Source organism: Amphibalanus amphitrite, unplaced genomic scaffold (genome assembly GCF_019059575.1).
Source record: "Amphibalanus amphitrite isolate SeventyFive unplaced genomic scaffold, NRLGWU_Aamphi_draft 001759F_arrow, whole genome shotgun sequence".
Taxonomy (NCBI): Eukaryota; Metazoa; Arthropoda; class Thecostraca; order Balanomorpha; family Balanidae; genus Amphibalanus; species Amphibalanus amphitrite.
Genome location: NW_024883252.1, coordinates 63,359 through 89,608, shown reverse-complemented (window position 1 = coordinate 89,608; position 26,250 = coordinate 63,359). Strand labels below are relative to the sequence as shown.

Here is a 26,250-nt window from a genome sequence, read left to right as displayed (position 1 = left end):
TCCATGTTTAAATAGTCAGACCGTGCAATAATAAAAAACGTTTGTTAGTACCTAGGTCGCCCATGCATCGCAGCATTCATTCCCCCTGCGTTTGGCAAGTATGGGGAAACCGCTATCTTATCTGACAGGTCCGGCCTGATGGCCGTTAAACACTGCTGGAGGGTTGTGGGGGGAGGAAAGGCGAGAGGGGGAGAGGGAGGAGTGAAACAGAGAAACAGAGGCGCGGGACTTTGGAGGGAATGGAGGTTTGCCGGGGAAGAGAAACTTTAGTGAAAGGCTAGATGACGGATGGGAAATGGGGGATAGAAGGAAGGGAGTTGGAGAGTGTGAAGAAGGAGAGAGAAGAGAGGGAGAGAGGGAGAGGGAGAGAGAGGTAGATGAGAGAGAGGGAGAGAGAGAGGGTGAGAGAGAGAGAGAGAGAGAGAGAGAGAGAGAGAGAGAGAGAGAGAGAGAGAGAGAGAGAGAGAGAGAGAGAGAGAGAGAGAGAGAGAGAGAGAGAAGATGGGAAGTGCTAATAAAGAAAATCAGAGAAAGATGAGGCAGAGGAACACACACCACGCCTTCGTTCAAGAAGTGCTTGGCTGTGGTATTCGAGGAACGGCTCAAACTTCTAGACAAGTGCCCTAGTTCGCGACGCGACCAGACAGGTGTGATTAACAACACCCATTGAGCAATACCATCTGATGCAATCAATGCCGCATTGCCAAAGTCATAAGATCAAGCCATCAAGTCATTACCAGCATCTTAATCCTGCGCTAAAGCCCATTGCGGAACCGAAGTACTTCAGTCTAGATGAGATGGTAGATTGGTGGCGTCACTTTACACAGAGAGCAAGGAGCTTGTCGTCTGAAGTGTGAGCAAAAGCGGCACCACTCCATAAACCACCACTCTTGGGATCCCCAAGACCCGATTTTTTACAGTTAAGTGTCTTATAGCAAACGTGGAGCATACGCTGTGGGTGGCCGCTTCAACTTGATGCAGCAAATATCCGTCCTCTTGTGCGAGTGCCAAGTATATAGTGTTTAATAGGGTTTGTTCCAGTCGCACTTCCTAACACCTCTAAACTCCTCTAAGAGTGCTTCCCTGTTGGCTGTTACAGTGGCAGCTTTAGCCCAGCCAAGGAGGGCCCTGCTCCAACCTCCTCTATCTTGCTCTTGGAGGAGTTTAGAGGTGCTAGGAAGTGCGACTGGAACAGACCCATAGCCACACGCTACAACTGGCAAACTGCCGTACGTTGGACTTGACAGCATTGACCGAAGTTACGCTACAGACATTCCGTAAATGCTGGATATTTTTCCGCATTTACGTCATCAGTGACATGAAGGTGCCCGGAATCTGATTGAGGCGAATAGGCATTTTCCAACATCGGTGCAATTTAGTGCACAAAATGCCTGCACCATGGATAACCAACATCAGGCTGGAGTGGGTGGGTGGGGGTCGGTGAAGCCACTCGCTAGGGGAGTGTTGGTGGTGTCCCGGTATGACTACAGAGCCTGAATGATGACCAGTGATCGCACAGGACAGTACCTGCATGGTGGATACAGAATCGCTAGAGAGGGGACCGTTGTTACCTGTCGATGGGTCAGGGGTCTCGAGCATTATCTGCACGGTGCGCGCAGGGTCGGAGGGGGTGGAAGGGTCAGTTAGGTCACGGGTCATGGACAGTACCTACCGGGGTCTGTCGGCGAGGGTCCGTTGGGGCCTGTCGAGTGTCCATGGGTCAGGGGTCACGGACAGTACCTGGGCCTGTCGGTGATGGACCGTTGGGGCCTGTCGGTTAGGTCACGGGTCACGGACAGTACCTGCACGATGCGCACGGGGTCGGTGAGCACGTCTCTCGCCAGCCGTTCGACGCGTTTCTTGAACGTGGCACTGAAGAGGAGGGTCTGCCGGTCGGGCCGCACGTGGTCGCAGATGGAGCGCACCTGTGGCTCTGGAGGACACACAGACACGGGGGCGCGTCAGCGGACACCGGGAAACGTACCGGTCACTTCCCGGGACACACCAGACACCAGACACGTCGTACAGCACGTCGGACAGCACGTAGTCTTATCAAATATAGGGCTAAAGTGTGTTACCTACCTTATGGCTATGATTAATTGTAGGGTTGCAATGCTCTAGCTTACGGTTATGACTTATGATTAAATGCAGGGTTATGATTATGGGATATGATCCAAGGGTTATGATTAAAGGTAAAGAGCAAAGTATTCACATTGAAGTGATTTCCTGTGACGCATTAACCCGCGAGTTGCTGGGGGGGGCGTTAAACGCCCTCACTTTTTTCGCCGGGCCATAGCATAAAAACGGCGCGCCGCAGGCGCGCCAAATTTTGGGTACCTGTAGAGAATTGATTGAAGTTTATTGTGACAAAGTTTCAAAAATATCGGTCGGAAAATTTTTGAGATATCGAGGTTTTAGTGACGTCATGATTTCTGAGTTTTCGACCAAAAACGGCATATGTTCAAAAAATCATATAAAATCACAGAATAGACATACAGACATGCCGTAAACGCCATTAGACTGCCAATACCATGGTCAATCAAATGGTTATCTTCGATTATTGATTATCGTTCCGCATTTTCAATAATCTTGAACTGAATCTTGGCAATTTTTCGTGACTACTTCACGACCATGATACATGAAGTTCTTAAATTGAACTTTTTGAGCCAAACACGTACACATATGATAAAATGAATGTCACCATCGTGTTCTACGTCCCAAATTACATATAAAACATGTGTCACAGGCTGCGAATATCAGTTTTGATTTTCGGGGATATGTGCCTACCCGGTTGACCTGACCTTGACCCTGACCTATGCTTGACTGACCCCTACATGGAGCTGACACTCTTGTAGGCCTTATAAGATGGATTGTGCACCGTTTTGACAGAGTTTATGGCGAGAGGCGCCCATTGCGAAGTCCTGAAGTCCATGCTACTGAAAGCCCGATTTCAGGTGTTTGACCTGACCTTGACCCGACCTGTGACCTCAAAATTCAACTTTAAAGTACTCATCTGAAGTGTCTCGTCGCGCTCTTTCGTTTGCCGCCTCGTGCGTTTCGCTGCGCCTATTGGTTCTCGAGTTATCGGCTGGGGGCGTTTAACGCCCCCCCCCCCCCCCCAGCAAACGGTGGGTGGCGAAATACCCCAGCAACTGCCGGGTTAAAGTACAGCCCACTGCTAAAGTAATGTGCGGTTTTACCAATCTCAACGGATGGCTTTGACTGTCGATTTTTTAAAGGTAGTGTGCCACCTTTGAAAGATTTCCCATTTTATTTTTCCTAGGATAAGAAGCTTCTGTTTTTACCTAATATCGCAAAAAAAAAATCAAAAATGGGCCTGGAATAGTGCCTTTTTCGCCTAAAAGTTTATCGGTTTTTCGATATGTATAACAACTGTAGTGGGCTGACCTGCAAACAGGCGTCGGCCACAATCGCGAATGCGGCACACATGTGACAATAAGCAAAGGTCATTATAGAGTTACGAAGTACGGGAATGAGTTATCAGCTGTCTAATCGTAGACAACACAATGTCGAGCCTTAAACTGTAAGCCTGTATTGGTATTGTTTCTTTTATTTGGCTGTCGAACATTATTTATGGTTTGAAATATGATTTTATGTAAAATAATTGATACGAAAAAGCCGTCTCTTAAGTTATGACCCCATTTCACCACACGCAAGTGGCAGAAATGACAATGATCAGCTGACGCATTTTTCTTGGCCGAAGTCAGAGCGTGCGGCCCGACGCACCACCACCGCACCACAAAGTATGAGCAGAAGCCGCGCCCAAAGCCAGGGCCCCGGTAACGTGAGGTAGCCGAGTCGGGGCAGCGTGCGCTGACCCAAGCCGGGGCCGCAGCTTTGGGCGCGGTCTACCGCATCCCCGCGGGCAGCCCCGGGCTATCACATGACACCGGGAGGACGTGCGGCCCCGGCTTGGGTCAGCGCACGCTGCCCCGACTCGGCTACCTCACGTTACCGGGGCCCTGGCTTTGGGCGCGGTCTACCGCACCACCTAACAGGCGTGTTCGAAACCGCAGGAGATGATGATGAACGGGTTTATCGAAACTTGATTGGATGAGCCTATCGGTAATAGCGATTTCAGTGTGTGCATTTATTGTTCATAGTGGTGTGAAATGTGGTTGGGGTACGACCGACAACCCGTCGGGGCGAATTTCGCACTGGGGTACTCAAAATTTGAAGAATTTAAGACGTTTCCATGAGTTTTGAAGGTATGGATAAGTTCTAAAAATCCGGATCTCCTTATCTGGGCCATTAACTCCATACGGTCCAGGAAAGCTGGCACACTACCTTTAATGCGGAGTGATCGAAAAGAAGACGTCAATAGATACAGTTGCAGCTGCAGGGGTAGCGATACAGGTTAGCTACATTCAAAGTTTCATTGTGGTCGGGCTAATCATTCCTAAGCTTCAGAAGCAGAACATACCCGGAACTGAAACCGCACATTACTTATGATGTGGACTGTACCTACAATCAGCATCTGATCCTCTACTCCTATGACACGGCACTAGGAGATACAGGTCCTCGAGTGTTCTCTCCAATGAGATCAGCGTCTTATTCCAAGTGACCGGTGTAGTTCCCCGCCGCCCAGAGGATACCGATACAGTCAGGTTTATCTGAGACCACACCTTGATGTCAGGGATAGCATGAGAAGCACGCACTTGAGACCACACCTGGGGGGGGGGGGGGGCAGAGGTCGTGATGGGGGCGGAAGCGCTCTCTCATTTGACACCGGGGAAATGGCACAATTGTAAGGTTACCTCAAACCCCATCTGCCAGGCTCGAGCAATCCGCAGCCATTACTAAATCGTCCTTCGATCAATTTTCAACCATAAAGAGCACCTTCGAGCTCAAGCTCAGCCTCGGCCAGAACTGCCAGCCTGCAAAAAAAAAATATATTGAAAAGCTTCGTAAGATGGGATCGTGCCTAACGCCTGAGATAAAGAATCTGGCCGACTTTCTGGCTGAAACCTGGCAATTCTGCCATAACAGCATTACTACTGTCATTACTACTACTAATTTACTACTAATTTTGGAGGTCTCCAAAATTTGGAGGAACATTTAATGTTCTGAAAAGGTTATCCCTAAAAGTGAGCCTAAGATGAAACAAACCATATAACGCAAATCCCAATGCAACCACAGAGCCTACAACTCTGTGACCTTTCGCCTTGACCTTAGGCTGATGTCTGCCAGACCTTACACACTCAACATCAGCATTACAGCGATCAGTGCCAGCTCACTGGCGCCAGGGAATGCGGAATCGGTGAGCGGCCGCCGTCATAGCCGTGTGTGCTATAATCGCCCTCCTCACGACGTGGGCGGCGGGCCCTATCACTGCGCGGCCGGTCCGGCGGCCGAACGAGCGGTGTGAATCGCGCACCTGAGCGGTCACAGAGGCGCCGCGCCGGTCGATAGTCGCTGTGGGTGGCACATACCGCCGACATCGGCACCGCACACGGTGTAAATCTGAATATACCATACCCTGTATGTAATACAGCAATATGTTGTACAGCGGTACCCTGTATGACAGCGGATCACTGGGCACGGCGAAATCCAGCGAAAAGCAGCGACAACCATGACGGAAATGTCGAACAGTGTGAAACAAATGTTCGGTGGACACAAAGCCAGGAAATCACAGTCGTATGGTCGTTAAATTCATCGTACAGTCAGCATTGTATACGTTAATAATATTGACCCTGACCCCTGCCAGGGGTCAGAATCTGTCATCCATTGCTTTGGGTACGTGTGCACCGAACAGACTCGTCATTTCAGGACAGAATGATCATCTCTAGTATATCAACGAGCGGTGTTTCGGGTTTCCACTGCTTATCATTATCGGGGCTGCGGCCGAACGCGACATACGCTATAAAGATATCTCGACCAATTCGCGAAAGGACTTAACTGGTACCTGACATCTCACCTGACTCACAGAGCCATCCTCCGGGACGAGATATCGGCACATTGCGCAATAAAACTGACTCCGTGACAATGCCACTCATCTGTGGCACTTGCAACAAAGAACAATTTCGCGGATATTGACACCACCGAAGCAAGTGAAGTGATGCTACTCAACGCCTGCTAAGAAATAATAATTCCGAGTTAAAGCCGGCTTGAAATATCTTCCTTTTCCACACCACTCCTTCCACCCTATAATTAAATAAATGAGAAAGTCGCATCTGCGAAATCTAACTATTGCGACCTTATCCGGAAATGCGCTGTCTCAGACTCCTGTTTCCTCATAACCCACTGTTATCCCCACTTCCCATTTAATCAGGACTTTCAAAGTGTTCTTTTAACCGCGTGTCGACCGCGTCACTGCGTGCTGTTACTCTGTGCAGCCGTATCCGTGTTTCTCATTTTTTGTATTGTCTTCCTACCCCATCGCCATGCCTAAATTTTCATCTCTGTGTCTGCAGTAAACCCGTTTCCGTCTCCGTGTCCCCGCACCCCGTCTCCGTGCCTCCGTCTGTCTCTGTGCTTCTGTATCCCCTCTCCCTGTCTTCTGTACCCACATTACCATGTCCCCCTACCCTCGATCAGTCTCCGTGCCCGACTGCGATTACCACTGCCTCCTTTCCACCGTATCATTGCGGCGGCGTCCGCCCTATGTAAACGGTGTACCGAGATGGCAGACCACGATACCGGCTATCTGTCCTCGTGATCACCTGATAGTACCCGCATCGCCACACCCAACCCCGCCCTATTCCCACATCCCCCCTCGGCCCAATTCTGTCCCTAGACTACCCCAGCTCACCCTGACCCTCGTCCTACCCAATGCCAGTACCCAATCAACATGTCACGCCCCTGTAAGAGCGCAATGCACCAACGGAAAGATGGTCCGCAGAGCAGGTGGAAACAATTAACATTTTGCTCGAAACACGTCAAAGCAGTAAACCTCGGATAATCTCACTTATCCTTGATCATGGCTGATCATCTGTGATGCATTTGTGGGCGCTGATGGCCTCACATGACCGTAACCTCGAAAGCCTTAACCCTCGCCCATGTAGGGGGGGGTTGGTGCAACCCCCCCCCCCCTGAGGTTTTTCGGAAATAGTGCAAAAACGGCGGCGCGCAGCGCCGCCAAATTTTGGGTACCTTATGGGGCAAACCTTGCGCATCTTTTGATAAAAAAAAAAATTTGACCGGGTCATGTCAGGTCACGGAGTTATGACGTCACAAAGGGAACAGCCTCCGGCCGGATTTTCACAAACTGAGTGCCAACGCCCGAGGTTTCCTGCCGGTGGTACGGACATTGGTTGATGGATCGTGATGAAACTTCCCATGCATGTTGGGGCAAGTATTGGCTATCATATGGTATAAGAAGCTTGACCGGGTCAGGTCAGGTCACGGAGCTATGACGTCACAAGAGGAACAGCGTCCGGTACTATTTTTGAAAAGCGCCCGAACCACTATTTTGCTAATTCTTGTCACCTCAATGGGAATATGCAGCAATATTAGCTTCTATAGGGAGCAAATGGACCTTCCAAATCCAAAAATACAATCAGATTTCAAAAATTTAAATTTTGATTTTTCGAATTTCTGCCGCCGACTGTGACCTTGCCGACTTCCGGCGCTCCCAACGCGCCATTTTTAGAGCTAGGGAAACGAAATACATACCAAACGATAGAGAATTGATCAAGGAACACGATAGTGAAGGTTTCAAGTCGATATCTCCCACCGTTTTGCCGCAATCGCCGCGGAAAGTTGAAAAAAAGTCTATTTTTCCGAAAATTTGACCTTTGACCGGTCAAAAGTAGGTCAAATGTTGACCTAGGACCAAAAAATATACCACCAATCGCGAGATCTCGGCGAGAGCAATCCGTTGGTCTTTTCCGCTAAGCTTTACGACGCTCCGTTTTCAAACGCCAAGGGGGGGGGGGTCGCACCAACCCCCCCCCTGCATGGGCGAAGGTGGCAGATCGCCGTTTACGGGCGAGGGTTAAACGATCTCAATGAACGCCATTGATGCATCTTGCTGTAGGCAGATTGCAGAAACATGCCTACACTAAGAGGCAGGGGAACTTACCCATATCACAAAACCCGCCGATTTGAGCCATTCATATTTCATAATTCTGACATATGACCCCATATCTCGTTGACATGACCTGATCCGACAACAGAACACCAGGCTATTTCTCTTCATATAAGCAAAACTTACCCAACATTTTAGTCCTATCCATTTACACCCTCAATAATTATTGGGGAAACAAGTTAAAATTGTTAGGGAATTACTTTATATAGTTAAGTTTTACGAGAGTTTTATAAACACTTGAACACTTTGGGGGATTTTCATGGTGATGAAGGTTGGACTAGATATTGATCAACCCTTAGATATTATATGGTAGATTAGTGAGGGTTAATGAACCTGAAAACATATCCAAATTAGATAATTAGCATATGTATAATTGCACTTTACAGTCATTACGAATTCAAAGCTGCAACAGCAGCTGCTTCCGATTTGAAGAGCAGGATTTTACATAATAAAACCTTGCACATATCACCATAAAACTTATCAACTTTAAAAGGCTAAATTCACTTAATCAGCAGTGCAACAGCGTCATGACGATAAAAAGCCACACAAGATCACTATTCAAACCATAGTGACCCCATTTTTTGCGTTCAGCAATCAGCAGGATCTGGTGCGGGCTCTCCATTTTATCAGAGCTGCTCCTCAACACACCCATAACTCTGTGACTGAGTCATTAAACGCCAGCGAGCGACCATTGAGCTCTCCGGGTACACTGTTGCAACACAGGCCACTCGAGGCGGTCTCTCGGCACACGTCATATCACAGGTCGGTGTGAGCAAACATCCTTCTAACGGCACGTGCAGAGGAGAGCACGATCCCCTCTTCTCCTCCCTCCAATCCTAGAGTTCGAGATGGCGAGGCGGACGCACACTAGACCTTTATCAGACTATTTTACCACTTCAACAGACATGCCATGGCGTATTGCGTGTCTCATTGCAAGCCTATGTAGTTAGTATCATAATTCAAAAGCACGATATCACATTTATCTGAACGGACTACTACTGCGAATGAGCTACTGATAACCACTTGCAGTTATACAGATGACCACGCATCTAGCTTTCTTTTAGTATACCGTATACAATTTATCCATACCATAACTGTATGGATAAATTGCATTGCATCCATACCATAGTGCATTGCATCTATGTAACTAAAATTGTAACTAGGCCCTCGCTATTCGATACAGCGCTTCCAAAGGGAGAAGTTCCGTTGTACTTAGCAGAGGCTGGAAAGGCCAAAGGTGGATGATGGGAGCCGAGAGCGTCAATCCTGCCACGCCCTAAACCATCCGTATTCCGTGGTCATTTCTCCGAGGTCCGTGTGAGCGACAGGTTCGGAGAGCGTCATCCTCATTTCGTCGGGAACGGACGGGGGGGGGGGGTTATAAGGGTGTCGACTAATAGGTCTCGTTCATTAGTGACCACCAAGGGACGTGGGAAAGGAGTCAGGGAATATGGACAGAGAACGAACACTTCGTCTGACCTCCCGGGGTATGTCTAACAGAGATGAATGTAGCGATAGTCGGGGCGGTCTGTAACAATTACCCCGCTCGACACATTCTGGACCATGTGCAGATGTCTTATCCAAATAAATCCGGGATCGTTTAGCGGTGCGAGTGTCCCTCTTCTCCGATGAAGCCCTTACAGAGACGGAGCTCGACACTCCCTAACCCCCCCCCCCCCCGTGATGCTCCTCAGACCGCTGATGCAGTCGTAGATACCTACTCCGATAAATCAGGCGGCGGTAGAGCAAATACGCCGATCGCCCTGCTATCGCTCCATCCCTATCCTTACCCTCCCCTCTCCAGGGCCGAACGACACAACGATTCCGTTTACTGCAGCTTGAGGGACTCAACTGGCTTACAGAAACTTCACAGATAACTGTACCCTGACAGATAAACCCAAGGTAGTGTTATGGACGACACACAACGGTTTCCTTCAGTTGCATCACTCGTATTGTGATAACGTGCCATTTAAATATTCAACACTTGAAATGTAGATTCTGTACCATGAAAGATCATAAGACAGCCATCATAAGAAAGCTTTCTTTCATTGGGTGCAAGAAGATGGATCGCACCGTAACATGCGAAACAAAAATATGTCATGCAAAAAGGGCTAATGTCAAAGCTTACATGTAATGTTATTTTAGGGCCAGATGTTTTAAACACCTCTCCTCCCAACTATCAACGATGGATCAAAATTATGTCAAATCTTTGTCAATGCCTGATTCTGTAGCGTGTCTAGCATTCTTAAAGGGACTCTCCCACCTTCAAAAAAGTTAATTAATTGGCATAAAAGTGATGTCGCTCGGTTCAGAAAGAGCAAAAACGAATATCTACCAAATATCACCGAAAATTTCACCGGTTTTCAAGATATTACACTTTAACTTTTGTTTAGGTACTTTTTGCGACCCCGCTGTTCCTTTGTCGTCATTTGGAAGCAATAATTTGGCATCCTGAAAGTGCGGCAGATGTTGCGCGCAAACAACATATACCACCACTGTTTCACAAAGATGGTAGAATAAGATTTTAAAATCGCTAGATCTGAGCAGACGTCACAAATTCAGAGGGGGCATTCATTTCAAATGCATTAGACCCTCTGAATACAAAGTGATGCAACTTTGAAACTAAATATCTCCGAATGAAAGCCTTTCTCGATGTTGTAAGTGCCCAAACTGGTAAGTGCAAGCCAGGGACCCTCAACTCGAACTCAAAACTAATTTTAAGGTAGGATGGTCACTTTAAAATACCCACACTAATACCGAACAGCATTGATCATCAATGCTGCGTCAGCGCTTTTACAGAAACTAAGCGAACTGCTAGCGCCTAGCGGTGTTCACCTTAGCAGGCTTCTGCGGTACTTCCAACGGTGCTTCTCAACCAGGCAGTAGACCAATCAGTGCGAAGTGTCATGAACTACCACATCTCCAGTAGTCTATGGAAGTGTGGATACTATTTGGTCAGTTTCTACTGCATTTTGTAGATAACATCGTCAGAAAATACAGCTAAGCAGAAAAAGCAGCACCAGCTCCAGCAACAATCCAATGAATGGCCACTGATACCAAGCATAACCATTTTGTTGAAGAAAAAAAATATATATCTCGTAAAATTATCTTCATCGAATATATGCCAATGACAGGTCTCGCGGGTTTTAGCGGCAGGTTTTGCACCTACGAAATTTAGGATACCTCATGTTATATCTTCGTCGTCTTAAGCGTGTTGAAGATGCGATCGATTTGCTCGTTCACAAGCCTGCCATTATCGTATAAAATGGCTTCATCGTAGATTGATTAGTTTCTGAGATATAAGGGGAAATATAAAAGGGCAAAACCTACCGCTTAATTTCGCGAGAGCCGTACTTGAGTTTCGACATAAGTGTGATGTCAAGAAAAGACATAAATGAGAGAAGATGAGAGCATAGCACTCATAAAGCATGTTCACGCCCAATCGAAAGGCGCCGTCTGTTTATTGGAGCTTTTGGGCGCGCCGACTGCAAAGGTCAATTTGCGCCAAAAGAAATGTCCCGTCATTCTGGCCACTTATAGCGTTCGATATATCAAGTACCTACCGTATTATTTGTATCACCCTAACATTCCGGAAGTCTCTTACGCCTAAGAGCCAGCGATTCAGGAATGATCCGCAGCGATCTTTGCCGCCAGTAGCTCCTTAGATCACCGATAGCGTCACCAAAAATAGCGCCAAGGCTCGCCGGATGGGATCATCATAGCATTCTACTTACCGAAGCCCATGTTGAACATTTTGTCGGCCTCATCCATGACTAGGTAGGTGACGCGCAGCAGGTTGGTCGCCTTCATCTTGATCATGTCGATCATCCGACCTGGAGGTGGTGGTGGGACGCGTCAGTGGCTGCAGTGGCGACTGCGACATCAAAGCGTCACTAAAACACAGCGGAATTTGCAGCTTCCGAACAGTTATCACGTGCAAACACTGGAAAGTGAGTGGCTAAAGGGAGTAGGGACTTCGGTACCAAACACTTCTCGATTCCAGGTACGGAATAAAGACATCCTAAAAATATCCGTAAACCCAAAATAGTAATTAAACATCAATTCGTGCTCCTCAAAAACATTTGTAACGCAAACGTCCCTTACAAACCGGAAACATTCCCCATCAAAGCTTGGAGCTTATATAGACTCTCCGTGCTTTTTAAACCTAGCAGCTTTCCAGCGCAGAGCACTGGAAGTTCCCCGGCGACCGACCTGGCGTGGCGACGACAATCTCGGCGCCCGCCTCCAGTGCCTTGGACTGCTCCCACTTGGAGCCGCCGCCGTAGCAGCATACCACGTGGATGTTGTACACCTTGCCGAACCGCTTCGCTTCCGAGTAGATCTGAGGGAAAAAGGAAAGGGGTCAGTTCGAGTTCAGAACTAGATGAGTGTGGCATGGGGTCAGCACGGTATCACTGCGAGGCAGGACGGGGTCAGGCTGGGATCGGCAGGGATAAATAGGGTCACTTCGTGTCAGCAGATAAAATCCACAGGAAGGTGTGTCTTTTACAATTGTTGTCTTATGTCTTTTGCAGTGCAGCATATCATAAATACAACATTTAACTATCTTTCGTCACAGATACACAATAACATTACATCATCTCACCTAAGTTTGACTGAACGTTGCGTCACAACCTAGACCGAATAACTGGAAAATACATGGAAAATAAATGGAGAAGGGACAGGTCCACCGGTCTCGGTAATGCGCGACTCCACGACCCCAACGATGTATCATTGACCATCTTTTATCATTTTAAGTCAGCAAACGTTCGACATAAATGTGTTCATCATATACAGCCAGTAGCAGGCTATCATCGTGCACTCTTACAAAAAAAAAAAACTAAAGCGGTTGATACATTTTAAAAATACCTGTCCATGGTCCCAAAGCTCATACAACAGAGAACTACTAAGTTGGCAGCACAGCGAAGATAAAAAAAAAATATTTAGATGATAACTGAAAGGAATGCGGGAACCAAAGACCAAGTAAGGTCACATCGGCATCCTGTCCAGGGTGAAGGGTCGATGGTTGTGATTCCACTCCATATTTTGGCGCAGTAAAACCCTTGTAACACAACACTCGACAATCAGTTAGTGGCGGTTGGAGTATGAAAGCTCACTCTTCTCACAGCTATCGAGATGGCCGATTCGGGGGGAGTACCGGCAGGGGTCCTATCTGACCGAGCTCACTGTTCTATTTGCTCTAAGTTAACACGGTGTCAAGATACAGGGAAATGGGACTGGCTGAACAATAGAGGTATTACAACAAGCAGATCGCAAAAAACGACGTTATTTGGCTTCAGATTACTCAAAAATGTCTGAAACATGTCAGCAGAATCTGTCAGGCTACGAATAACTAAAGATAGCTAGATTGTTCGTGTTGTATGTAGAACAATCACAATCGGAGCTTTGTTGGTGGGACAGCACACCTCCCTTTTTCCTTTCCTACATAGCCTAAAAAGCCTACAACGAGATGATTTATTGGGAGGTATACGGTTTTAACAATGATTCCTGCATAGCTTTATTATGAAAATCGTTAACTAAGATTACCTAAGGTCATGACAGAACTCACAAGGTCAGATAAACTGTTATCACAAAAATGGCATATGTGATTACGGAGCGAGCGAAGCGAGCGTAGTCTTTCCTTAGATTAACGGAAATTTCTGAGTATGAGCGGCCGGCCGGCCGGCCGGCCGGCCGTGCGGACGCTTTTGCGAGGCTTATATCTCAGCAACCACTTGACCGATTTACACGCGGTAATTTTTGTAGGGTAGCTTCATTCCTTCTACCAAGTATTGGACTATTCCCAATGCATGTGGGTGACCCCTTATGCACGTGCCACGTGCAAAACGAAGAGGTGTCAGTTTTGTAATTGTTGCAATATCTCGGCAACTACTTGGCCGATTGCGCTGAAAGTTGGCATCAGGGCTGCGGAGTCGATGGATTTTCGGCGACTCCGACTCCGACTCTGACTCCGGCTTTGAAAAACCAGCTCCGACTCCGACTCCGACTCCGGCTTTGAAAAACCAGCTCCGACTCCGACTCCGACTCCGGGCAGAATTGTCGACTCCGACCGACTCCAACTCCCGACTCCGACTCCGCAGACCTAGAAGGGCTGCGGAGTCGACAGATTTTCGGTGACTCCGACTCCGACTCCGGCTCGGGTTTCTAAAATCGACTCCGACTCCGACTCCGACTCCGGTCATAACTGTCGACTCCGACCGACTCCGACTCCGACTCCGACTCCGACTCCGCAGCCCTGGTTGGCATGTAGGTAGGCACCCACTAGGCACTGCATATCCATGTGCCAGAGTTGGGGTGCTGCTGCACGTGCGCACGTGCAGGGGTCGTTTCCAGATCTCGAGAACGGCTGGACCGATGGCGCTCAAATTTGGTACACGGTTAGGGACCAGTTAGTAGGGTGCCGTGCACAAGTCAGTTGGGACCCATTTTGCACGTGCGCACGTGCAGGGTGCCGCTCCCAGATCTCGAGAACGGCTGGGCCGATTGTGCTCAAATTTGGCACATCGCTAGAAACCGGTCAGTAGGGTGCCGTGCACAAGTCAGTTGGAGGTACCCCTTCGAAATTTCGCACGTGCAAGACTCACCCCCTCGCTCGCTCCGTTAGTCGCCCCAAAAGGCGCTATACTGGTAGGTATCTGCCTCGCTCAGCAATTGATATGCCAATTATGTTTGATGGGAGTCATAACACATAATGAAGAGTGGATCTCAAATTTTGTCGGTAACCTGTATTCGAAAAAAAATCAGCCCCATTTGCAAGCTCAAATTAATGAGTTTATCGTTTGGCACATCTGACTCATAAAATACAATACTTCGATCCACATACCTACGAGTGTGGTGCCTCAAAATCACAAAGCGAATCACCGTTCGAAGCAGCTCTTTCATCATTTGTCAGCGTAAAGAATATGTTATGACCAACGAACAGTGTTCCGATGACAGGCCCATCAAGGCATCAGTGATTGTCAATGATAAAGCTGACGTAATATAAAATCATGACACATTTGCTGACGGATACCGATAGCTGCTCAATACTGTACAGCGTACAGAATCAGTGGGTGTTTTCGTCCGAATCCGTGAATCCGTTTCGTCCGTGCGTGCGTCTTCGATGACGTGAATGATTTGCCACAAAACCTGTCAAACTTTCCTGGCAACTCTCCGTCCGAACTCTATCGTCACTCCGAGTTGATCTTTTCTCCGCGGCTATCACCTTTACGGCTCTTCCCAAATCCCATATGACGGAACTCCCTGCCGGTTTATGGCTAAATTACTGCCAGGGTCGCGGCCGGTGACGTGTGGTGTCGACCGCACTGAGCCCGGCTTCGCACCCGGGTGGCACGGACTCTGATATCGGCACAGGACTGATAGGGGCGGGCGCCGCGGCGACCCTGCCCCGACCAGGCCCCGGTCCGTGAATCAGCAGAGTACAGCGTGCTGGGACAAGGGGAAAGAGCGCCAGACCGAGACCAGGGAAATAAACCAGTAAAATCTCACGGAAGGGGTTAAGTAGCGTGTCACTAAAACGTTTGTTTGTATACGCCAAAAGATTACGCCACGATCCAGCTTCGGCCATGTCAGCAGCCGTGTTCAACGTTAATACAGCCTGTGTTCAACTCAACTGCTTTAGGTAGATTCATCGTACGAGGTAGAATGCATTTGAGTAAGCGTCATAAATGACCTATCCAAATGGACCACTTCGTGCATACTATAGACTTCAAAGACATCATAGCCGCAGAAGCATAACACAAAACATAACCATGACAGATATGATGTGACGGATGGCAAACCTGTCATTGCTACCTTAGAGTTCTGAATCTGAAGTAGCATAATGTTTTAGAAGGATGCGGGGGAGGATGCCAATCAGTAACAAAAACGTGTCATTTTTTCCTCTTTCAACACGTCACCCAATTAACGTCATCGGCTATAACCGACGTCAAAACAAAACGATGACAAAAGCTGGTCAGAAATAAACAATATCAAGTACGTCATAACCTACGCAATACCACCTCTCAGAGCTAGTTATGTACTTAACTGGGAGATCCACAGACCTACGTCACGGGTTTGAGCGTACACCAGAAGTCTCGAGTGGTCGGACAATGTGCGAGGGCGTCTGACCTACGGTGTCGCCATATGAGGCGTCATCTCGCGCCGCTCAATATTATCGGTGTACTTAATCTTCATTCGTCATACGCAAGATCTTCAAACGTCTGCGTGGCGGATAAAAACCAGTCGAGTGGCGCAATCATGAGACGCTGAAATGACGTGACATAAGTGAGCTGTGATTTGAAGTTCGATGAGAGACTTATGAAACAACTTAGCTATAATTGAGGATGGCACCCCAATATTAAGTTCAGATGCCCTTGCACAAAACACAGCCTCTTGAGGTTTCGAGTTCACACTCAAACTTGTGGCGTAAGTATGTGGTGTCTCCTAGACGCTTGGGCAGCACTGATACACTACACAACACGGCGTGTCAATGATTTGCCTTAGTGTTTCCTCCACTAAGCCTCATCACACCCTATCGGTTTTCTACACATATGCCCAACCGAGGCGAGGAGAAGGCGATCCTCAGAGCAGTTTCGTCCCCAGTTGAGCTAGAGCTTCGCGGAAAAAACGAGTGTGCTGGTCGTCACGAGACGCAAGTGACTGCCCGATTTCAATGTACCAGGTCCCTGCGAGGTCAGGGAAACTGGCAAACTGGAAACTGGGAAACTGGAAATGATCAAACGGTCGGGTCTGGGGCCTAGCCTAAAGTAAATAACTTCGGTATGCATGATGACACGGCAATGGCAATGGCATGACACGGCACGGCACCGCGGCAACCGAGCTCATCAAATGAGATGACGCCTGACACTAACCTGTCTGTGAACTGTTGTGAATGTAACAGCCCACTGACCAATGACAGCTCCATGACTGACTCGCTGTGGCAGCTGAAGCTCCCAAGAACCAGACAGGTTTCATAACCATGCGGTGACAGTTTTACTGAGCTGCTGTGAAAGCTCCAGTGACCTGCTGTGACAATTCCCACTGACCAGAGGTTTCACTAGCCTGCGGTAACAGTTTTACTGACCTGCTGTGACAGCCCTATGACTGGCCTACTGTGAGAGCTCCCAAGGACCACAGGTTTCACTAATCCACTGTGACAGTTTCACAAACCTGCGGTGACAGTTTTACTAACCTGCTGACAGCTCCAGTGACATACTGTGACAGCGCCATGACTGAGCTGCTGTGACAGCTCCCACTGACCAGAGGTTTCACGACACTAGCCCACGGTGACAGCTTTACTGACCTGCTGTGACAGCTCCCTGGTGGGTGCCAGTACCAGACCGATGGGTCCGTCCCCTGGCCGCAGCTCCGGCTGGTCCATGATGTGTACCAGCATCGGCCACAGGAAGGCGGCTGTTTTACCAGAGCCCGTCTTAGCGATACCTGGCGGCGGCGGCGAGAACCAATCAGTAACACGGTGTAATAGAACTGCGGCATAGCAGTGCTGAGGGAGGGGTGTGTGATGTAAGTAACGCGCTTCGTGATACATCATTCTGTCATTTTGACCACCGGACAAAAACAAACCAATTTTACCTCTGTAGCAGCAAACAACCCAATTGCGCCAGCTAGCCACCGAAATCCAGTATCAGCTTTGAGGCAAACACCTATTCCATCGTTGATTAAATGCAAACACATGCAAAACACTAAGCGAGACCAAGCATTGCTTACCAGTACAAATCAATATTTCGCCATTCTGATCCGGTCAAGCTCGGTCATCTTTTCCACACCATACTCAATGGTCAATTTTCCGTCAGACCTTCCCGCCTCTCCCCTACTGGATTGTTTGCTGGCGTACAGGGCAAGTCGACGGCAAGCAACCCTACATAAGTTGAATCACACCACAATCCCCTATAGGATTATTTATTGGTGTGGGGAATTTCGACGCGGGTAAGCTCCTATAAAATTAAATACACCTACTCCCACCCACCCAGCCATACATCCCACTCCCACAGCTAAAGTTTTGTTCGCTAAGGTTTAGGGACAATCCGCGATCAATAACATTTTTAAATAAAGAAAGCGATGCGTACCGATGACATCCCTGCCGCCGAGCGCCACAGGCACCGCCTGGCTCTGGATCGGAGTCGGCTGGGTGTACTCCATCTTCCTGATCGCTTTCATCAGACTCTCGTCGAAACCGAAATGGGCGAACGATGTGACCGGTCGCGCCGGCAGGGGGCCAGACACCTGCCGGATAGACGCGCAGTCGTCAGTGGTAAAAACGATTGCATGAGGGGCGAGACAACGGACGTAATAGACACAGAATGATGGCGACATTGCGTAATACATACATGGTTAAAGTGGGAGAGCCTGTGGGAGTATGCAGTGCGAAGACTGTTAAGACACACCATGTTGCCGCCGACAAGAACGATCTCCCATTATGTCTCGTGAGAATTAAAACATGTTTTGCTTACATCGACAAGGAAACCCCATCATTGCCTCATTCTAGCTCGGCAGAGGCGGAAACAACCACTCCCCTCCCTGACCTCCGGCTATGCCCGCCTGTCACTCGCCGCCCATGGCTCCCACTCTCGATTCGCGGCTGACGATCTCACCTTGATCCCCAGCTTGTGCCTGAGCTGGTCGATTTCCAGCAAGGACAGGGCGCCGATGTCATCCGGCTCGATGTAGAAGTTTTTGACAAAGTCCTCGTACTTGAGTTGAGTGTGGTCGATCGGAGGCAGCGGGTCGATGTACTGCAAACAAGAGGGAAAAGAAAGAGACGGGACAGGAAAGATGTCATAAAACTGATCTCAGTAGAGGGATGAATTAGCATATGACAAAAAAAAACGACAAACGAGCCCAGCAGCTACTGGAAAGAATCTACCAAGTCCATAGAATCAAAAGAGGTCAAGTGTTCGAGGCTCGAATTTCGAAGCTCGAAGTTCGAGATCAGCTATGTTCAGATCGAGATCAATTTCACAGATCAGCTGTGTCGCTATTCATTAACTGCTAAATCAAGACAGCCTTTCCTCAAAACACTTTACAATCAGCACCTACACATCCCACCTTGACCCTAAGCACCTACCTTGGATTTGACAGGCACGATGGGGTTGCCCTCGGCGTCATACTCAATCTCCTGGTCCGATTCGTCGTTGTGGGTGCCCGCGTTCGGGTTCTCTTCCATGTACCTGCAGGTGGCGCACCGAGGGTCAGAATAGATGACGCTACTGTAAGCTCAGCTCCAGCCTCTAGTGGAACAGCCAGCAGGTGAGATGAGGAAGACAATGAAAAATACCTTAGACGGAACTGAAAAAATGTGCCAATCGTACTGAAGTTAACACCATATATTCAAAAAAAGAGCAGAAAATGCAAACGCACATCATACAAATACCATGCAGGCTCAACCGCACAAGAAAACGACTGGTCCCTTCAAAAAACGGTCATCCTCTTATATTTACACGTGTAACGTTGTTCTTACATCAACTTAGCGATATACTCAGGTTCATCCGCTTCGTAAAAAAAAAACATCGGAGAAAGGTTATCACCAACCTGAAGAACGACTCGTGGTCGTCCTCCCCCTCGATGTCGTCTCGGACCCCCTTCGCCGGCGGTTTCTTGGCACTTGCCTTTCCGCCCTTGCCTTTACCGGCCTATGAAGAAAGGACGATATTCTCATAGTGCAGGAAAATGCAGCCAGAAATAAATTGAAACCAATTAATGCAGCTGCTAGCAAGCATCTTTAGATTTTGGCCCCTGGAAATGGTTATGTGCAAAATACAGCGTCTCGGATGACAAACCGTGACGCAAAACTGAGACACAAACATTTAGTAAGCAATTGAGCTTGCCCAGTTACGCAACGAAGAGATGCCTTCACAGAAGTCGTAAGTGGCTGTTCCTGACTTACTACCGGCTTAATTCATAATGTGCAAACTGAAAACTAGCCACGTAGATGAAGCAGAACCTGAGGCAATGACTAATTCACCTAACCAATGTCAAAGTAGCCTTGTCATCACCCCGTCGTCCAACTCCGCCCACCTTCCCCACTCCATCCCACCTTCTCTCCCTTCCTCTCTCCCTCTCCCCTTGCTCTCCCCTCCCCTCCCCCGCACCTGCTGTTCTATGGACGCCATGAACGCGTCTAGTGTGTCCTCCTCCGAATCCGAGTCCTCCTTGGCAGCGGAGGCGGACCCGCCTCCCGCCCGCCTCCGGTCAGAGGCGGAGGGGCTGCCCGGCGCCGGGATGTACGCCATGCCGGCGCTCGACTGGCCCTCCTCACCCTCGCCGTCAGAGTCGAAATACCTGCGTGGGGAGGGAGGGGGGGGGGGTGAGACACTGGGAGTGGGATGGATGAAATACATTGAAGGGTGTCCTGCAGTGCAGTGGTAGGATGGAGTGCAGCTGTGAGTGGGTGTAGTTATAAATTATCTTGTAGCATTGTGGATAAAGCGGATAATGTCTTGGCAAGATATGACGATGGTGGTTCTAAATATTGAAGTAGCTGATCTGTGCAATCAAGCAAATTCAAAATAGGTAACCAAACCAGATGCCAGGGAGGATAAATTGCTCAAGTCACCACACTTCATCATTTAAAGGTGTCACATGCATTTTGACACCCAGCACTAAGAGCATAGCCCGGGGACGAGTCTAATCTCACAACCAAATTCAACTATTGTCACGGATAACGGGAACGAGCTACATAATTCCTCGTACACATTTCTCATTAACGCATCCAAAAACAATTATCTGAACACACAAGAAAACGATTCTCATAACAACTCCCAATTACGACTCATAAGAGAAAAAGGAAAAAGAAAGACAGAAAGAAAGGAATATGGAAAGAAGGCAAGAGGGAAACAGAGGCTTGGGCCGCTAGGCATCCGAGCACCCCAGGTCGTTCAGTCCTCCGTCCCCGTTACTCACTCCTCCTCGGTACGTATTTTGCGTTTGGGCGCGTTGAAGTTGTAGGTGGCCAGCGCGCCGCTGGCAATGGATGACATGGTGCTGTAGCCATGCTTGCTCTTCTGGGCGCCCGGCGGCGGCGGCTGGACGGCCGCCGGTCGCGGAGGAGCCGAGGAGTAGTTGTAGTTGTAGTTACGGCCGTACGCTCCAGGCTTGTAGTTACTCATGGTGAGCGAACTCTGTTTAGTCTCACTCACTCTGTCAAAAGATATACATGTTGGTGATGAAAGAAAAAGTCAGAGAATAAGCAGAGCTTGATGTGTAGGCACTTATCTTCACCATCTGATCGGTATAACATGCCATAACGGTATTTGTGGCATCATATTAATGGTGTAACGTGCCGGTACTTGTGGATCGCGTGCAGTTATCGTAGAAAAAAAGGCTTCCATTTTCCACTTGGAATTAACGTGATTTGATTAAATTCGGCAGATTCACTCGAAAATGGTGATAGGAAATGGCTTTTCTGCAGGTTCTGGGCGTCAATATCAGCTGGCAATTCAATAAATGGATTGTGATTGGTGTTTTGAAAGAAAATTGTTAAAAGATTGAATTTAATCACAATACACAAAGATATTTCATTTTAAAATAATAACTTAACCACAATTAGAAAAACCATAAACCAAATAATAAAAATAATGACATTTTAAAACCCCGGTGCTGCTTACATTTTTTGGTGCGTCTGTTTCAATCCGCCAAATTTGCCAATCAGTTTCACCTTGTATTGTAACTATGCGATTTAGAGTCACCAGTGCATCGTGCACCGAGTGAGTGTAGGCCTTGTGTGGTTAAAAAACATCTTATGCCTTATTTTTTTCATTTGAATGCATGGAAAAGATGTAGTGTTCTGATTTTATGACCATATATGGTCATCACCCCGCCCACTCCAGCCATTGATTGGTTGATCAAATTTTAGCTTGGCGCCTCGTAGTTTCCCAAACGGTAAATATTTACTTTAGGACCGGCACACTTTTTCAAAGGGAAATTTTCGACAATCTTCCATTATTTGACATCCTAAATCCAGAAATGATGCTTACATGTCACCAAAACTGCAAAAAGTCACACAAAAACTTGATAAACTCCAGCCATCTCACCCCGCGTCACGCAACGTACACCGACAAAATTATACGAATGTGGCGATTACAATCTAAACAACGTGTTTGCGCCGTTGCCATTTGCGAAAAGGAAAAATATGTGCATCTTTAATTCAATGAAAATGACGTCATAACACCAAAAAAATACATATTGGCGAAATTTAAATGGTTAAAAATTGGGTGATATGGGGTAGGATAGCAAATTAAACACGGAAAAAATTTTCAGAACATAACCTAACCTTACCTAACCTGACCTACTGATATTTGCCTACCCGGGGATAAGGAAAAAGTTGCTCGCATGAATAGATTGCAAGCAATGGTAGGTCAAATATTTTTAGGTTAAGTGATTGTGCATTAGGCTTCAGGCCTTCGGCCTGAAGCCAAATACACAACCACTTAACCTAAAAATATTTGACCTACCATTGCCTGTAATCTCTCCTAAGGCATTGCCTTCGGCACTGCCGCTGCTTCGCGACGAGAAATTTCATGACGTCACTTTCCTCACAGTTGAATAGCATCGTTAATATGTATCCACTAAACCTTGGAACGCAGTGCGTGACCGGTGGAGTACGCACTCGGTGGGGATCTACGGCGGTGACGGTAAATATTGTATTGGTGCATTTTAACTTATTTGTGCCATGAATGACTATCAGCTATGAAATCAAAAGGTCAAATTATGTCATGCGATATGCTTCTTACTATCACTTGGGGTTCGCGACGAAAGTAAAGGCTGCCGGTCCTAAAGTAAATAAATACCAAAATTAATATAGTCGATGAAATTTGAACATTGAATAAATGCATGCAAATATACCTATGCTTACCAAAAGTGGTTAGCTTAGCAGTCTCATTCGTGACTGGAACTCGAATCAAACCACGCACCAAGCCATTTTCACAAATGGATTTCAAATTCAAGCATTTACCTCAGTTTAATACAGTAATATCATCGATGTATTATTGACATTTGCTCAAAACACGCGTCTACAGTTTGGTCCTTTTCAGTTGTGTTCTATCTATGCCTTTCTGAAACAGGAAAGCCTGTCCCTCGCTTTACCATTTGTCGACAACAGAATTCGGACCCGACTTTTTCAGCTCATTCACTATTTCTACGCTTACGAACACATTTTATATTCTAATCGTCTCAAGCGCGCTGAAATTATAGTGCTTCCACATAACTAATTACGCTGCCATATCTGCTTTTCCCTTTTTAGAGCCATAAATTTTACTGAAAACGTAAAGTTTTATCTCCGCTAGTGGTTTAATTCGTTATTTTCAATAGCCTTTACCCATAGGCGCGGGAGCCGGGGGGGGGGGGGGCAGTGGGGGCAGCTTGCCCCCCCCAACTCTGGGGCCGTGGGGGCGGTGCCCCCACAGCTTTGAGACGGAATACCACACTTTTTTTGCAAATGTTTTCTTTTTTTGTTGAAAAAGCCGAGGGATGAAAAACAAGTGGCCAAACCGGTGAGAAAACTAGATTTGGGGGTACCCTAGGTTGATCTCTATTATGGTGTGCCCCCCCCCCCCCCAGTCGGAAAGTAGTTCCCGCGCCCCTGTCTTTACCCTTCTCTTGACTTTACATAACTGAGGCCGCATGCCCCTCCATAGTGACCGTTTGAGTGTCTGCCAGACTGGCCGTGCCACGGCCCGTGGCTGGGCGGTCTGCCGCCCCAGAGTGGAAATCCCGTTCCATTGAAATTGACTCGGCCCACTGAGTCCCCACTGAGCAGTGAGCCACTTTTGCCCTGAGTTAACATCATCTCAGTGAAGTCCACTCAGACCCTATTCAGCCCAGATTTGGCCCCAAGTTGACCCGCGCCCCAGTGTCAGTCTGGATTTTCCACGACCTGGTGTGGGGGGTGTTTGAACACCCCCCCCCCTTCTATCTCGGCTCCTGGGCCACGTAGCGACACGCGGTAAGCGGCAATCGAAAGAACGTCAAAAATAAGGACGAAAACACTTTGTTCATTTTTTGGGTCAGGTCAAAGGTCAGGTCACCAGAGGTCACCAAAGGTAAAATGTTGACTATTTCAACATTTTGGAAACTGCCAACGGCTATCTCGGGAACCGATAGAGCTACAGCGCCGCAGAAAAGCGCATTCGATAGCCCTTTTACAGACCCTTTTGATAAATGCTCTCAGATTTGACCTCAGGTCAACGGTTTAGCCTCCAGAGGGCAAAAACTCCAAAAATAGCCGTTTTTACGAAAATCGGTTTTTCGGCGACAACTTTTGACTCAAAAAAAGTCATGACATTACTTTTGCCAGCATCGTGTTCCTCTCGTCGAGACGCGTCGAATGAACTATAAGTTGACCTTGAAAGGTCAACTTGAAAATTTAACCTCAGGTCAAGGTCATGACCTGACCGGAAAAGGTCATGTTGCATATCAGTCGATCTGCAACGTCGAGCCAAACACATCTAAGGCGTTTTCAGCGCTCTAGCACGCCTCTATCAGAAGTTATTAGCGAAAAACTGTTAGATTCTGTTCGTGACCTGAGATGACCTCGGGGACATAACGAGGGGTCGCAGTTGCCATTTTCCGGTTCAGTGTGTCAATTTTACCTACATCTCGATGTTTGAGAGTGTCTAGAATAGCGTTCGTGCAAAACAGACGCTTTTCAATTTTCTCCCGTTGACTTATAATGGAGAGGCCGCAAAATTGACCTGACCTTAGGTCACCGATATCAAAATTCCGAGATATACATTTTATAGATACTGTTACCCTCATCAATCGCTGAAAGTTTCAAAGTGATCGGTCACTCGGTGTAGCTATGGCAGACATTGAAACCTTTTATGAGGTGAGGTCACTTCAAGTGACCTGGTGACCTGACCTTGAATGACCTTGGTCTGAAATTTTCACAACATGTGTGGAATTGATGTATGATAAGGTGTACCAAAAACGGCGGCGCATATCTGCGAAAAACCGCAGGGGGGGGTGTTCAAACACCCCCCACACTTGGGCGCGGGTTAAATTACGAAGGCAGCCCAAATTAAATTGGGGATACTTCGGGTCCTCGGATCCACTTGAAGTTCGCACAGTGGTGTGCGAATTTCTGAGCCCTTGGGGTTGGCCCGGTAGCAAATACGTGGCCAAAACCATTCGGTTTCAGTCTTATCCGTCCGTCTGACCCTCAGAGGTCAACATAGTGAAAGGTCACGACCCAAAAATTTGCACAACATACCTATGCACAACACAGCATCTGCACATTGGACCTTGAGAGCACTAAAAAAACGACAAAACGACTCGCCTTTATATTGATATACCGTCGACTCGACGGTATATCAATATAGAGGCGAGTCATTTTGTCGTTTGTCGAGCGGCTTGGAAAGCCCCATGGGCCATTATACACAGTGCTTTATTGACTGCGCACTTGCAACCCCAATGGCTCGCTTTGTTACGTGAGTTTCAAAAAGATCCGAGGCGTTCCGAATCTCAACAAATCCGGGCTGAGTCTTGACTGAATTGAGCATACCTGACTATGACTATTATGCCTATGACGAGCATACCTAGCTGATAATAGGTATCTTAAGCTCAGACATAGGCACGGGAACCGGGGGGGGGGGGGGGCAGTGGGAGCAGCTTGCCCCCCCACCCCCACCCCCAACTCTGATGCCGTGGGGGCGGTGCCCCCACAATTTTGAGACGGAATACCTACCGTAGGTTATTTTTGCAAATATTTTCTTTTTTGTGTAAAAGCCAAGGGATCAAAAATCAGTGACCTAAAAGTAAACTGGTGAGCAAACTAGGTATACCTAATTAGGGGTACCTTGGGTTGATCTCTATTATGGTGTGCCCCCCCCCCGGCCCCCCCCCACATACACACACTCTGAAAGTACCTAGTTCCTGCGCGCGCCCCTGGTCTCAGATCGTCTTTCTCACTCGGCATCTCCCCTCATTTAAATCATGATTTTAATTAAAATGGTTGATATCCCTCTCTCATTATTGGATATTAGAGCGAAAGAGCATAAGCCGACAACCTACAAGCAACCAAATCAACCTACCAAAATGAAAACAAAAATGAGTGACAAATAAACAACCAGATTTTTAAAACAATTCCCAAGCTCTAAGCTTTCCTCACCAACATATTTACCTAATTGACTGTTACCAAACCTATACCTACCTACCTAATAGGTAACAGGTAGGTACGACCTAAT

At 47.7% G+C, this 26,250-nt stretch overlaps 1 protein-coding gene across 1 annotated transcript; it reads right to left on the bottom strand.

Annotated features, from left to right (window-relative positions):
- Positions 1-1,598: 1,598 nt before the first annotated feature.
- On the bottom strand, positions 1,599-23,153 carry LOC122375024 (ATP-dependent RNA helicase DDX42-like). The gene is made up of 12 exons (XM_043354165.1): positions 23,022-23,153; positions 20,972-21,208; positions 20,161-20,350; positions 19,601-19,701; positions 19,137-19,239; positions 18,664-18,804; positions 18,139-18,295; positions 17,355-17,494; positions 12,263-12,392; positions 11,785-11,883; positions 1,798-1,933; positions 1,599-1,602 (listed from the first exon to the last, which is right to left on the bottom strand). Exons 2-12 carry the CDS (start codon positions 21,175-21,177, stop codon positions 1,599-1,601), a joined length of 1,407 nt encoding a protein of 468 aa, XP_043210100.1. The 5' UTR covers positions 21,178-21,208; positions 23,022-23,153.
- Between the last annotated feature and the right edge of the window lie 3,097 nt (positions 23,154-26,250).